At 37.4% G+C, this 12882-nt stretch overlaps 1 protein-coding gene across 2 annotated transcripts in view; it reads left to right on the plus strand.

Moving 5' to 3' along the window:
• The window catches only part of REV3L (REV3 like, DNA directed polymerase zeta catalytic subunit), a 126121-nt gene that overhangs the window by 44262 nt on the left and 68977 nt on the right, over positions 1 to 12882 (plus strand). For both annotated transcript variants that reach the window (XM_032681568.1, XM_032681567.1), the window contains exons 2-5: positions 1871 to 2060; positions 4828 to 4902; positions 6334 to 6494; positions 11785 to 11881. In XM_032681568.1, the coding sequence (XP_032537459.1) occupies positions 1871 to 2060; positions 4828 to 4902; positions 6334 to 6494; positions 11785 to 11881 (523 nt within the window). The remainder of the gene's footprint in view (positions 1 to 1870; positions 2061 to 4827; positions 4903 to 6333; positions 6495 to 11784; positions 11882 to 12882) is intronic.

Consider the following 12882-nt stretch of genomic DNA (forward strand, 5'->3'; position numbering starts at 1 on the left):
AAAATCAGTCTTAAGTACAACCAGGAGTAAACACTCAGATTTGTTAGTGACTTGGTACAGAAAATAAATGGTTTGCTACCACTCCACAAATCAGTCCTCTTGCAGTTCACATGCTGCTAATAAATTACTTTTTCCACCTTAGGGGGGCAGAAGTTTCTTGGGATATAAAGCTTTTACTGTGCTTTATTTTTTTCCATTAAAAAAGACCCCAAACAAACCTTTAGTTCATAGTGTCTCTGTTTTTAGTTTCCCCTTTTTCTTAGTGTATTATTATTTGAAAAACGTGATACATAAATAAGAATTTTCTTTTCCTGAGATACTTTAAAGGCATGAACAGAATTCCTAGATGATGACCTCAACATTATGAATGCTTATATAGATTGTATTTCAACACTGATGAAGAGGCTTGATGGAGTTGACTTGCAAGAATAAAATTCACCATTAAAATGGACTTGTAGTACCATCCTTAGAGCATTTTTTTCACTTCTAGACATTATTTGAGGAGCAATAAATCTAATCCCCAGTTAAAAAAAAGGCTATGCTGTTATTGGTATTTGGAGGCATGCTTTTCACAGGTGTAAAAGGTTTGCAGGCAGTCCTGAGACTGAAGCTCTGTTCTACCTGCGCTTTAATGGATCTAGAGCTGTCTTCACTGGGTGGCCACTGGTGCACTGATGTGGGTATGAATGAGTATAACTACTTCAGGCAAGGTCCATCTGCTGAGCAATAATTTCAGTTTGAAAGAGTGGACTTCTGGAAGTCTTTTCATTGGTCTTGTGGACCAGTGAAGTTGTGCTGCCTCTTTTTAACGTTTATCTCCTGGCTGATGAAAGCACAGCCTGTTTTGTTGTCCTCGTGCAGGGAGTTCATCCAAACAATGCAAAATGATGTGTGCTGCCTATCATTGTGGTGATGGGTTAATCAGCAACATGTGCTTATAGTATTTTTCTGTGAAAGTTTTTCACTGGCCGGTGAAAAGTCATGAATGGTCTTTGGGACCGAAAAGGTTGTGAGCAGGATCTCATGTTTGTTTCAGCAGTGAATGCATGCTCTGTTGTATTGTGCTAAGAGAACAGAGAACATGCATTGCAGTTGAGACTAGCCCTCCCCTCACCCCTCCAATAAAAAAAAGATATGGCAGGTTTGGGAGATCCCAGTCTGCATCACTGTACTGCCTTGTCTGAATGAGGAGCTCAGGCTGTGGTCTGGCACAAAGGTTTTCATGGTGTGTTCTTTCATTCTGCTGTTACTGCAGACTTGTGGAAGCTAATGCTGAGAACTAAGTGTGGTATTAGAAGTCTGGAGATCTGCATATACAGTAGAGACCTTTCGGGGATCCACAGATTTTAGAAGTTGAAAATCACCTGGGTTTTTTCCACATCTCAACTTATGCCTTAGTAACTAGAATATTAAATGGCTTCGTAGGTGCTCAGGACATTCTTTTTAATTTCTTAGAGGTTGTGTACTCATCCCAGTGAAGAATGGGAAGAGCTTTGATACTGAAAAATTTTCACAAAGGCTGAGAAACCATTAACTGTCCAACACTGACTCAGTATGCAAAATTATTCTTAGGAATGTGTTGTGTTCTGACTACAAAAAAAATAATTAGTAGTGAATTCTGCTATTACACAGGTGTAATCCTATGTATGCCATGTAACCACATCTGTTCTGTGTTGTTTTTGTCAATTAATCAAATGTGAGAACTGTTCTACATTGATACCTTTTGTTTGAAATATGCCGCATTTGTTTCATAAATTTATCCTATCTGCAGAACCAGAAACCAACATGAAAAAATTCAAATTTGGTGACTCCTTAAAAGAAGAAAAAGATGCAGTCGTTAGAAAATAAATGTTTACCCTTTTATTTTCAGGTCAGAAGACTTGTCTCCACTTACATGGTATCTTTCCTTACCTCTATATACCATATGATGGTTTTGGACAGCATCCAGAATACCATCTTCGTCAAGTGGCATTCAGCATTGACAGAGCCCTTAATGTGGCTTTAGGCAATCCATCTTCTACTGTTCAGCATGTTTTCAAAGTGTCATTAGTATCTGGAATGTAAGTATGACCTGTTAGGATTTTGTTATTTGTTTTGAAATGTTTTGCAGTTGTACTACATTGAAGCACTTACTTTGCACTTTGGTGACTGCAGTACCACTCCTTTTTCTTTCCCCTCATGTATGTCTTCATACAGGCCTGTACAACTGTAAGTAACTTTTCTCACTTGCTTTGACTTTAACATAGTCAACAGGTTTTCCCAAAAAACCCCACTTGACACAACCTTTTTTACCTAAATTTGTATCCTAGTGTCTATAATTTTTCCAGATCTGTTGTTTTTATTTCTGCTGTTGCACTAGTACTTTCCAACCACAATTTTCTACCTTTCTGGATTATTCTAGGTTCCCCAAGACCAGGCATGCCTTGCACAAGACTGACTCTAGGTCTCCTTTGGTTTTTTTATCTAAAATGGCCTCCACAGTTCAGGTCATGTTTATGCATCTGATTCTTCCAGCAGTACAGACCATGAAGTGGAGGCTCTTAAACATTCATTTCTTTATCTACCAGGCTGATTGTTGTGTTTTATGTGGTGTAGCTTCTGCTGCTGCTGGAACTACATGCTATTATTGACCTTTAACATTTTAAGGATTCTCTTAGTTAATTTTTATGTATCTTGCATAATCAAGGGCTGAAAAAATATGTCAAATCATAGCAAATAATAGGAAACTGTCTTGGAGGAACATAAGTAGTCTATACATGCATGCAATTTTTCATCTTCAAAGCAATGTAAATGCTAATTTTCAGTACTGTGCAGCACTATCTTTTACTTATTTTTTTTCTTGCACTTCTGGAATATATTTTTTCTAATTGTTAAGAGTTGGAAGATAATATTTCTGGTCCCAGCCAGTTTTAGTGGCTTCTAGATATTGGTAATAAAGTGGCTGCAATAAGGTGTTTTTATTTTCAATCAGAACTTTCCACTATTTTTACAGTAACAGGTAAGGTAACCCCCCCCAAATTCCTTAATTTTGTTCTTTTTGTGGGAACTATGTAAATTGTAATATATCTCAACAGTGAAAGCTGGGCAGAGTAAACTGTTGAAGACAATCTTTACTTGAATCAATGAGAAAATAACCAGTAGAAATTAGGAGAACCTACCTGTTTTTCACCTCCCTTGTCTTAGAGCTTCAAAACAGCCATTACTGAAAGTCAGATGCTCATTGCCTCAAAGCAGCATAGGAAAGAGTGTTTCAGGTATTTTGCTTGTGTAAGAGCCTAACTGAAATATATCTTCATCTTTACCTGGGTAGATAGACATGTTTATGTAGTGACACAGATCTGTTCTCACCTGAGACAGATTCTGCTCAGAGATATAGTATCTCTGTGATAAGAAGCCTATCTTGGAGACCTTCTGCATTAACAGAAAGATTTGTTTTGTGTTAGAAGTGTTTGTTAAACTTCTGTAAGTTTAATATAAAATTTTTGTTGCATTAATTTCCAAACATAGTGGAGATCCAAGAATAAAAAAAAAGGCAAAATATTCTGTCCTTGTCTGTTGTGGAGTTAAATAAGGTGTTCATAGCTAACCTTGAAAGTGTTGTAAATTTTGACCTCCTTGCTGCCATGTCAGTGTGAGGATGAGCCATTATAGCTTAATGTATATAACCTATCATTAGGTTTATACTATCTCTATAAGAGAGAGAATGAATCATATACAAGATATGATCTCCTTTTCAGCTTAGCAGCTTTAAATTTGTTCTTTCAATGTAGCTAGGTTTTAACATCAGAAACAAAATTTTTTTATCAGTTCAGTCTAGCTTTTGACCGTACTAAATGTATGCATGCATGTTTAACCATATTAAAGGTAGCAGTTGTTGTGAGGTTCTGTTGAGTTTGGTTTTTATTTAGGGCTGAAATCCCTCTTACTACTGAACTTCATTTCATTTGACTTAGCAGGTAAACATCTGCTTTACAATTTTTTGAAATAATATTATTGATGAAGACATTTTATTTTGTTTTGTAGAGGTAACAAGTAAATTTATGCTTTCCTGAATTTCTGTTGACTTTGGTTGTGATTACTGCAAACTGTTGACTTCTTGCATTCACCCAACACATTGAATTATGGCCTGTTTCCTTAACATGCTGTTTTACAAGCACGTTAGATTAGATTAGAATTCTAGATGCTGAAAAGTCAGTAATTCAGTCAAGTTATACCAGAATTAATGTTGCCTGTTCAGCCTCAGTTTATTCTTGACATATTCATTGTTCTGTGTATTTTTTAATTGCATTCTCAAATCCTGTTTTCTTCAGGATTCATGCCTCATTTAGTGCACGAGGTGATTAGTAATCACTGAAAATGGGCAGCTATTCACTCTTCTAAGCTATTCGCATTGTTCAGTTATTTATGTTATACAACTGGTATTTAGTCATTTACACCTGATCTGCAGGATTAATGTCCTTAAGGACTTTGTTGCAACATGTGTCAGAAAGTGTGAAGGCTGTTTTTGAAGCAGTCCATCTTCTTAAAAGTACTATTATGATGGTGTGCCATCAGTGTGTTTTCATGTGGGGAAAATTAGAAACGATGTTAAGCCATAAGTGCCTTCTAATTTTTTTAAATATATTTTTGTATGTATAGCCCCTATTCTTTTTATTCTTATACAGAATCATAATGTTCCCCTTTAGCCTGACGTGGAAATTTTCATTCTCTGGTTTATCTTCTACTTTTTGCCCCCTTTTTGGAATTTAATACTCTTTATAGTAAAATGTGTTTGAATAAATGCCACGGCATAACTAGCTAGCTTCTTGCTTTTTTCTTTCTCTTTAGGCCTTTTTATGGTTACCATGAAAAGGAGAGACAGTTTATGAAGATTTATCTTTACAATCCTGCAATGGTAAAAAGGTAAAGATGTGGAGATACAAAGTTGTGTCTGATTTCCTTATATCTTGAATTAAAAAGTCAGTTTTGAAACAAGATTCACCAATAGCTTAACAAAATAAAAGTTACAGAATTATTGTCCCAAGATTTTCAAGACACTTTCGACATTGCTAATTTTAAACATATCAGTAACCTTTATAAAGCTGTAGCAGGTTAGGAAAGCAAGGCCAAAACATACTTGCCTTTAGTTGTCTTGTGTTAACTGTAATTCTTGAACACTTGGAGAAATTTGCATCTGGTTACTTTTTCTGCAACTCTTGAGGAAAACTACGTAGCCATCTTTCATATATTATGAAGTAAATTTGGATACTTCTTAAAAGGTTTATCATTCCAGCGACAATTATTAAATTTAATATAGATTTGGAAAACTGAATAGCTTTTGTTATTAGACAGTTTCTCTGTTTCTCAATAGTGTTCTGTTAAATGAAAGCACCGTTGGTCTCAATCTTATTATCACAGTAGTTACAGTACATTCAGGAACAAATAAGGACGAATTATTTCTCAAGCATAAACTGAAACCCCTAGTACCTACTGGAACTTTTTTTAAAAGGTCTAATACATTATCATAAGATAGGATTGTCTAATTTTTCTTCTAGGCTAGTGGAATTTTGCATGATTTAAGATTTCTGCAACTTAATGTAATCTGTATGTATAGCTGACATGACAGTTTTTAAATTTGGAGCTTCCTGTGATGAATTGCTCCTATCCAAATAAGCACTGACAATTCACTTAAATTATTCCTTTGGTTTTTGTTGTAGAAAACTTCATTTTTAATCCCAATTTGTTGCATTTAGAAATGCTTAGTGTTTTTCTTTGGTTTATAGATATATACTATTAGTTTGAGATAAACTTATCACACCAATTCATAATTATCCAAATACTTGCAGTTATTTTTTAATGTGTAACTGTTTAAAAGAGAGGATTTGTCATGCTTCTAGGGAGTAGTTAAAATACCGTTTCTGAGTGTACAGTATGTAGTTTTAAAACCAAGCAGGAGGTCATCATATACTTGTCAAGGAGAACTGGAAAGACTTTTGAAGTTATTACTGGTGTGTAGGCACACATCTGCCACAGTTACTTTGTGGAAAAGATTTCCATGGCCTACAGTGGCTTTGGATCGGTTGCAGGAACAGTGCAGGATGGGTTTTTTTCTGAGAGTTTCATGCTTTTTAGGCTGAAGGATTCAAGGCTCCTTTGTAACTAACACCCAGATATTCTATCTATATTAGCAGAGATCATTTTTGTGCATCTCTTAGCGTGAAAACACAGTTCTTAAGTTACAAATACAACTAAGGCAAAATTTAAAAAGTCTTTTATATTTTGATAAAATAAAGTGTCATTATTGTTGTTCTGGAATAATTTTTTGTTTATGTCCTAATTTATCTTTAATTTTAGAGTTTGTGAGCTTCTGCAAGGTGGAGCCATAATGAACAAATCTTACCAGCCTCATGAAGCCCATATTCCCTACCTCCTTCAACTCTTTATAGACTACAACTTATATGGAATGAATTTAATAAACCTGGCTGCTGTCAAATTCAGAAAGGCAAGGAGAAAAAGTAAGGTGTTTATTTCTTAAGACCAAATTGTTTTGAAGGCTAAAAGCTGCCATTTTGAACAAAATGTCACTAGCTGTCAGACTTTTGCTGTAGTTTGGCTGAATGTGTATAGTGTTGTTTCCCTAAAGTTTGCTTTCTGTGTGAAAACAAAGTCCCTGTGTATCATTTTTCCTTTTTGTCCCTGTGTGTGGGATTGAGGAAGAAGCTGCTTCCTGAAATAAGAACAAACACATGTTCGGTCAGCAGTGCAGCTGTGACCATACCTCTTTTCAAGTTAGAAGATTAAAAATTGTTGTTATTTAGTTGAAGAATTGACAACATGGAAGATAGCATACTAATACTGTTGCTTAATTTTTTTATGTTTGTTTCTGATCCTTATGTCAGTTCAAATTATTTTTTTTGCTGCAATAGTGTCTGTGCAAAATTATGGCTAATCATTATGCTCTGATGACAAGCAGTGTTTTTAATCAAAGTGCTTGTGTTTGTGCTAAGGCCATTTGCTCTAAGGTGAAATTTGAAGTATTAACATCTGAGCAAAGGAAGTATTTTAAAAAAGTAGTTTGGCATTTTGAATGTACACACTGACACAAAAATTAAGTTTGGTAAGAATGTCCCTAATGTTATCTAAATGCTTCATTATAAAGGAGACACAACAGCAGGAAAACCATGTCTTTCATACTTAAAATTTAATAAAATAAGAATTGTTTAGATCATAACTGTTCTTACAGCTAATGCAGAAGTTGAAAAGAATGGTAAAGTATCTTCCTGTAAAAATGCTAAGCAATAATCGTACTGACTTTAATTTTGTTTCATTATTACAGGAGTAGACTAATGCATGGAGTTTTATAATTAATTCTCATGTAAAGGAAAATACTCTTCATGCACACCAATAGACCATACTTTTTGCTGGTGTCAGAACTGTAGAAAGACAAAAGGTCAGCCATGGACAAGAGCATCTTCAGGATTTTCAGTCCTGAGGAAGTATAGTTAGGTACCTTTTGTCTTCCAAGTGTCCAAAGCAGCCATCTGGAAACATTCAATGTGATTATATCAAATAGTTGTTTCCATTCTTTTTCTATAGCTATTTTTCCTCTCTTTCAGATGATAGATTAAAGACATAGGCTATTTTTATTCTCCTTCATCATTTATTTAAGGATGAGAGACCTAAATCTTGAATGGGAACAAGAGGGTGAAAGAGGAGCATGGGCTGAGACCAGTGGACTTTAACTATTCTTGTAGGGAAGACCCCAATGGGATAAAGGGAAGAGAATGACAGCCTTGTCTGGCTTGATCAGATAATGACTGCAGTGCTCCTAGCAACCTTCATACCACTCTGCATGGCTCCACATCACACATCCATAAGTAGCCAGCCTCAGTCTGCTGGACAGGCACAGGATCACTATCTACTGCTCCTGGCACAGCAGCTGAGCAACAAATGGTTTGTCCCTGGTACAGCCTTACAGAGGCACTGCTGTCCTTGTACAGCAACCCTTTCTAAGCTCAGACCTGTTGGACAGGCGTACAAGGCACAGCCTCTGCTTACAACTGACACACTTACTTGCCTGTTCCACAGTGTCTGTGTCTTGGGAGTATGCATTCATTTCAGTCAAATATAGTTGTGTTATGCAGGCCAGGCCAAACATCATTTTTTAGACAGCGGTAAAAACCTTTGCCTAAGATGTGCGGCAAACACTTATTTTACTTCCCTTGCAGATGATGATCTAAAATTTGGTCTGGCAAGTAGTAGAAAATTCAGTAATAGATCTGTTTGTAAATATAAGTAAGCAGCCTCAGGAGCCTATTTCTAGTGGTATTTTTCTCACTGAGATAGGTAGACTATTTTGAAGGCTGAGAGAGACCAGCAGGCAAATTTGTTAGTAGCAGGAATATTCTGCCTTCATCAGCCTGTATCCAGAAGATGCAGGAGTTCATTTTCTCAAGTCCTTGTCTCTATGGACAGTGATGAAGGCTGCAAGTTCGTTCATGCACCACATGCCACTCATGGCTAGGCTTTGCGAACGAAGATTTGGGAAGGACTCTACCCACACTTGCTACAAGTGCGCTGGTGGCTAAAAAGGCCAATGCGACAAGTCCGGTTGCAAAAGGCACAGCGGAAAGACTCCTTAGGTGGGATTGACAAGACACGGTTCTTTCTACGTTGTCTTTTCTCCTTGAGAGTGATCCTACGTGCATTCTCAAAAGAAGCAGCAGCGTTATAGATGGTGTGTCTCCAGACCTCCCAGTTGGAGGCCGGAGTAGACCAATGATGATGATCAATATGGCTAGGGCTGAGATGTTGTTTCAGGGAGTCCTTGTATCTCCTCTTCGGGGCTCCTCTCTTGCGGCAGCAAGTTCACCATAGAGCATGATCTTAGGGAGACGGTGGTCCTTCATCCTGAGACATGTCCTGCCCAATGCAGCTGTGTTCTCAGCAACATGGCCTCAATACTCAATACTTGTAACTGCTGCCTGTTCAAGAACAGACGTATTAGTCACATAATCTGACCAGTGGATGTTTAGGATTGTACGGAGGCAGGGTTGCTGGAAGTTGCAGGTAGTGGCGGTAAATGACCCATGATTCATACTCATATAAAAGAGTAGACAGTACAATGGCTCTGTAAACACTGATCTTTGTACTTTTCTTCAGGTGTTTATTTCACCAAACTCTTTTATGGAGTTTTCCGAAAGCTCTGTATGCCTTTGCCTAGCCTGTTGTCTATCTCTTTTTCAATCTTACTGTCTGAGGAGATGATGCTTTCCAGGTAATTAAACTGCTGGAGTGATTTGAGCTATGATTTACCAATGGTGATATGGGAATGATGGAAGACTTCCTGAGGTGCAGGTTGATAGAAAACTTCTGTCTTCTTCAAGCTGACTTCCAGCCCAAAAAGCTCAGCAGCCTCTGCAAAGCAGGATGTTAAATGCTGCAACACTACTTCTGGGCGACGAGGGCAGCGGCGTCAGCATAAAGCAGCTCCCAGACAAGATGATTTAAGGTCTTAGTATGGGCTTTCAGTTGCCTTAGGTTAAATAGGCTTCCATCGGTACAATATCAGATGTAGGTACCATTTTCTTCGTCGAGGTCTGCTGTGGCCCTTTGGAGCATCATGCTGAAAAAAACTGCAGCCTTGTTTCACACCACTGGTTATTTGAAAGGGCTCAGAAAGTGCATTGCCATGTCTGACTTGTCCGTGCTGATCCTCATGAAGTAAGGTGATCATTTTAAGGAACTTGGGGGGACATCCTAAACATTCCAAAATCTGCCACAGACCTTTTCTGCTCACAGTATCAAAAGGTTTGGTGAGATCAACAAGGGTTGCATAGAGTCCTTTGTTCTGTTCCCTACACTTCTCTTGCAGTTGTCTGAGAACAAATACCATGTCTGTGGTACTCCTACTGTCTTTAAAGATCTTTATATCAAGAAAAGGGGAATATTGAGTATCCTATGAGTAACTCTACTGAAGAAACAAACTGATACAGGAATTTGAGACTTGATTTTTAGAAGTATACGAAAATAGGGTTCATGGGGAAGAAAGAGAATAATACACTAAAACTGCTCTGGTGTGGTATTTGAAATACAAATAAATTTGAAAAATAATAGTATATATTTTGTCAGTTGGCCTATAAACTTGCACAACTGCTGTGGAATGTATTTTCCTTTAAAATATACAACTATTTAGCCCTGTTTTGTCAACTCAGAATAATAAAGTTGCAGATGAAAAATAACGAGACGTTTCTATACCTAGTAAGCTTGCATTTTAATAGGGAGAATTAGCTGATGTGCCACACAGTAAAAACATGGCTGTGTTTCTTCCTGTACCAGCTCTGCCTAGGGACAAATCATCACTTTGGAATAGCACAGACATGAAGCTATGCTAGGTTTGAGCTGAATCTGTGCAAATGGGATCAGATATGTTGTGTTGTCTTCCTGGAATCACCTGCTTAAGCATCACAGTGCATTAGATGTTAACAGTGCTGGTGTGGCTGAAATGTGAGTTAGTTCCTGCATAAGCACAGGCGTGTCTCTTCACCACACCTGAGTGCCAGATATCCCATGTGTGTTTAGTGTCTGTGTACCATGTCAGTGCACTTAAGAGTCTGATGCGGAGGCAGGGTTTGCAGGAACTAGTCTGGGTGCAGTAAGCTTGGTCTGGAACGTATTTAATTAAGCCTACTTGCTTCTGTTTGTAGCTTCTAAGGTGTTTTGACATGGTATTTGCCAGTTGCTTCAGTAGTAATTGTAGTACTCAGGGCTTTTTGCTGTATGACATATCCCTATCCCCGCTAGTCCAAGTAGTGGAATTCACATTGGCAAGTGTATTATGAAATTTATAGAATAAAAATACATGTTCTAATAAATATTTACTTAATGAAGACCTCTGAGAACGAGATGTTTAGTTAGTGTATCTTTAACAAATGTGAAAGTGTTTGCTGTGGCTGAAAGGTAAATTTAGTTCCAAAAAACTGCTAGTGTGTGACATCAACATAGCTGAGAAAATTCAAGGTTCAATCTGGTCTTTTGGATAGAAGTGAGAGACTAAGTAATTTTCAAAGTCTTCTCCCGTTCTGCCTCCCTCCATTCCTGAGCTTTGTGATTTCTTGTGCCATATCCTGGGTATGTTGTCTTTCCTTCCGCTGAAGACTGAAGGTTCAGGCAGAGAACGAAGGGAGGTAGTAAATCTTCAGAGGAGACTTCTCCAGCATGACTTCGTAGCGCATTTCCTTACACAGAGACCTCTGAGCAAACTTAGATGGTGTTTTCTTTATTTGTAGATCAGACATCTGCCTTCATTGCAGGTTTCCACTTATTGCTACAACCACTGCATCTGGAATACATTGTATATTCCCTTTCAGCTCACAAATAAGAGAGAGGAAAAGTGTGAAGTAGAATTTAGTGTTTTCTTTGGCTTCTAATTTCCATTGGGTTCTGACCCAGCACTTGGGAATTCTGAAGTTTACATCAGAATCTGTGCAATTTATTTTGAAACTTGTACAAATAGAAAAAGATTGAATTTAGGTTAAGATATGACTAGAGCACAAAAAATTTAATCCTAGTAATATCAGCGTGTTAGGAATGTGTTTTTCTTTTTATATGTATCTACATGTTAGAAAGAAAGATCATTTATATGATTGTGTAGGAATTTGTGAAGATGATATCATGCAGTGCTATTTATTCTTTAGGAGCATCTGTACTGGTAATATTAAATAATAAATGCAGTTATATAATGATATGTTTTAAAATATTTCCACATTAAATGAATTAATTTCTCATTCTACTTTTTTTTCCTAGGTGATACATCAGGTGTAAGTAAACATCATAGAATTAATTTGCCAGAAAATTCAAGCCATGTATCTTTCTTTGAATGGGAAGAAGATGAAATACCAAGGTCAGCATGCCAATTTTTTTTAATCTGTGCTGTATTTTGTTATATACATCAACTTGTATGTAATACAGGATTCCAGTCTCATTTAAAGGACCCTTTTATGTTCAAAAAAGGTGCTGATATGACACAAATTATCATTATTTAGTTTCTTGGTATAGTTTTGGTCATCTGACACTTTCTGGTATATGGTTGGAAAAATCCAACCAGGTCATAACAATGGGAATATATGTGGCAAAATCAACTTTTTGGTTTTTGGAAGATAAGTTTCTAGGTAATGACTTCTGATTAAGAGCCAAGGGAGTTTAGTAGTTATAGAGAATAGTTACACATCAGTTCACAGATTCTGGTTTTGTAATCACTCTTAAGTAACATGACCTCACTGATGAGGCCGCACCTCAAATCCTGTGTTCAGTTCTCAGCCCTGCCTCAGGAAAGACACTGAGGTGCTTGAAAGTGTACAGAGAAGGGTAACAAAGCTGGGGAAGGGTCTGAAGCACAAGGCTCATGAGGAGCAGCTGAGGGAGCTGGAGTTGTTTAGCCTGGAGAAAAGAAGGCTCAGGGTAGAACTTTATCACTCTCGAAAACTATCTGAAATGTGGTTGTAGTCAGGCAAGGGTCAGTCTTTTCTCCCAGGTAACAAGTGGCCAGGCAAAAAAAAATGACCTTGAGTTGTGCCAGGGAAGGTTTAGATTGAATATTAGGAAAAATTTTATTCACTGAAAGGGTAGTCAGGCATTGGAATAGGCTACCCAGGAAGTGGTGGAATTGCCATCTGTGGAAGTATTCAAAAAAACATATGGTTCTGGCACTTGGGGATATGGTTTAGCACTGCTAGATTAACAGTTGGACTTGATGAGTTGGGGAGGGGAGAGAAACTGGCAGTATCTGGAGCTACTTTGATTTGTACAGTTTATCCATAGCAAGTTCCTTCTTTAAGCTACTTCCTGATGTTTGACAGGTCCTTCTGTCATTTAGTGGTCTTCTCAGTCTTAGAGTGGTTCCTG

The sequence above is a fragment of the Chiroxiphia lanceolata genome, chromosome 3 (genome assembly GCF_009829145.1).
Source record: "Chiroxiphia lanceolata isolate bChiLan1 chromosome 3, bChiLan1.pri, whole genome shotgun sequence".
NCBI lineage: Eukaryota > Metazoa > Chordata > Aves > Passeriformes > Pipridae > Chiroxiphia > Chiroxiphia lanceolata.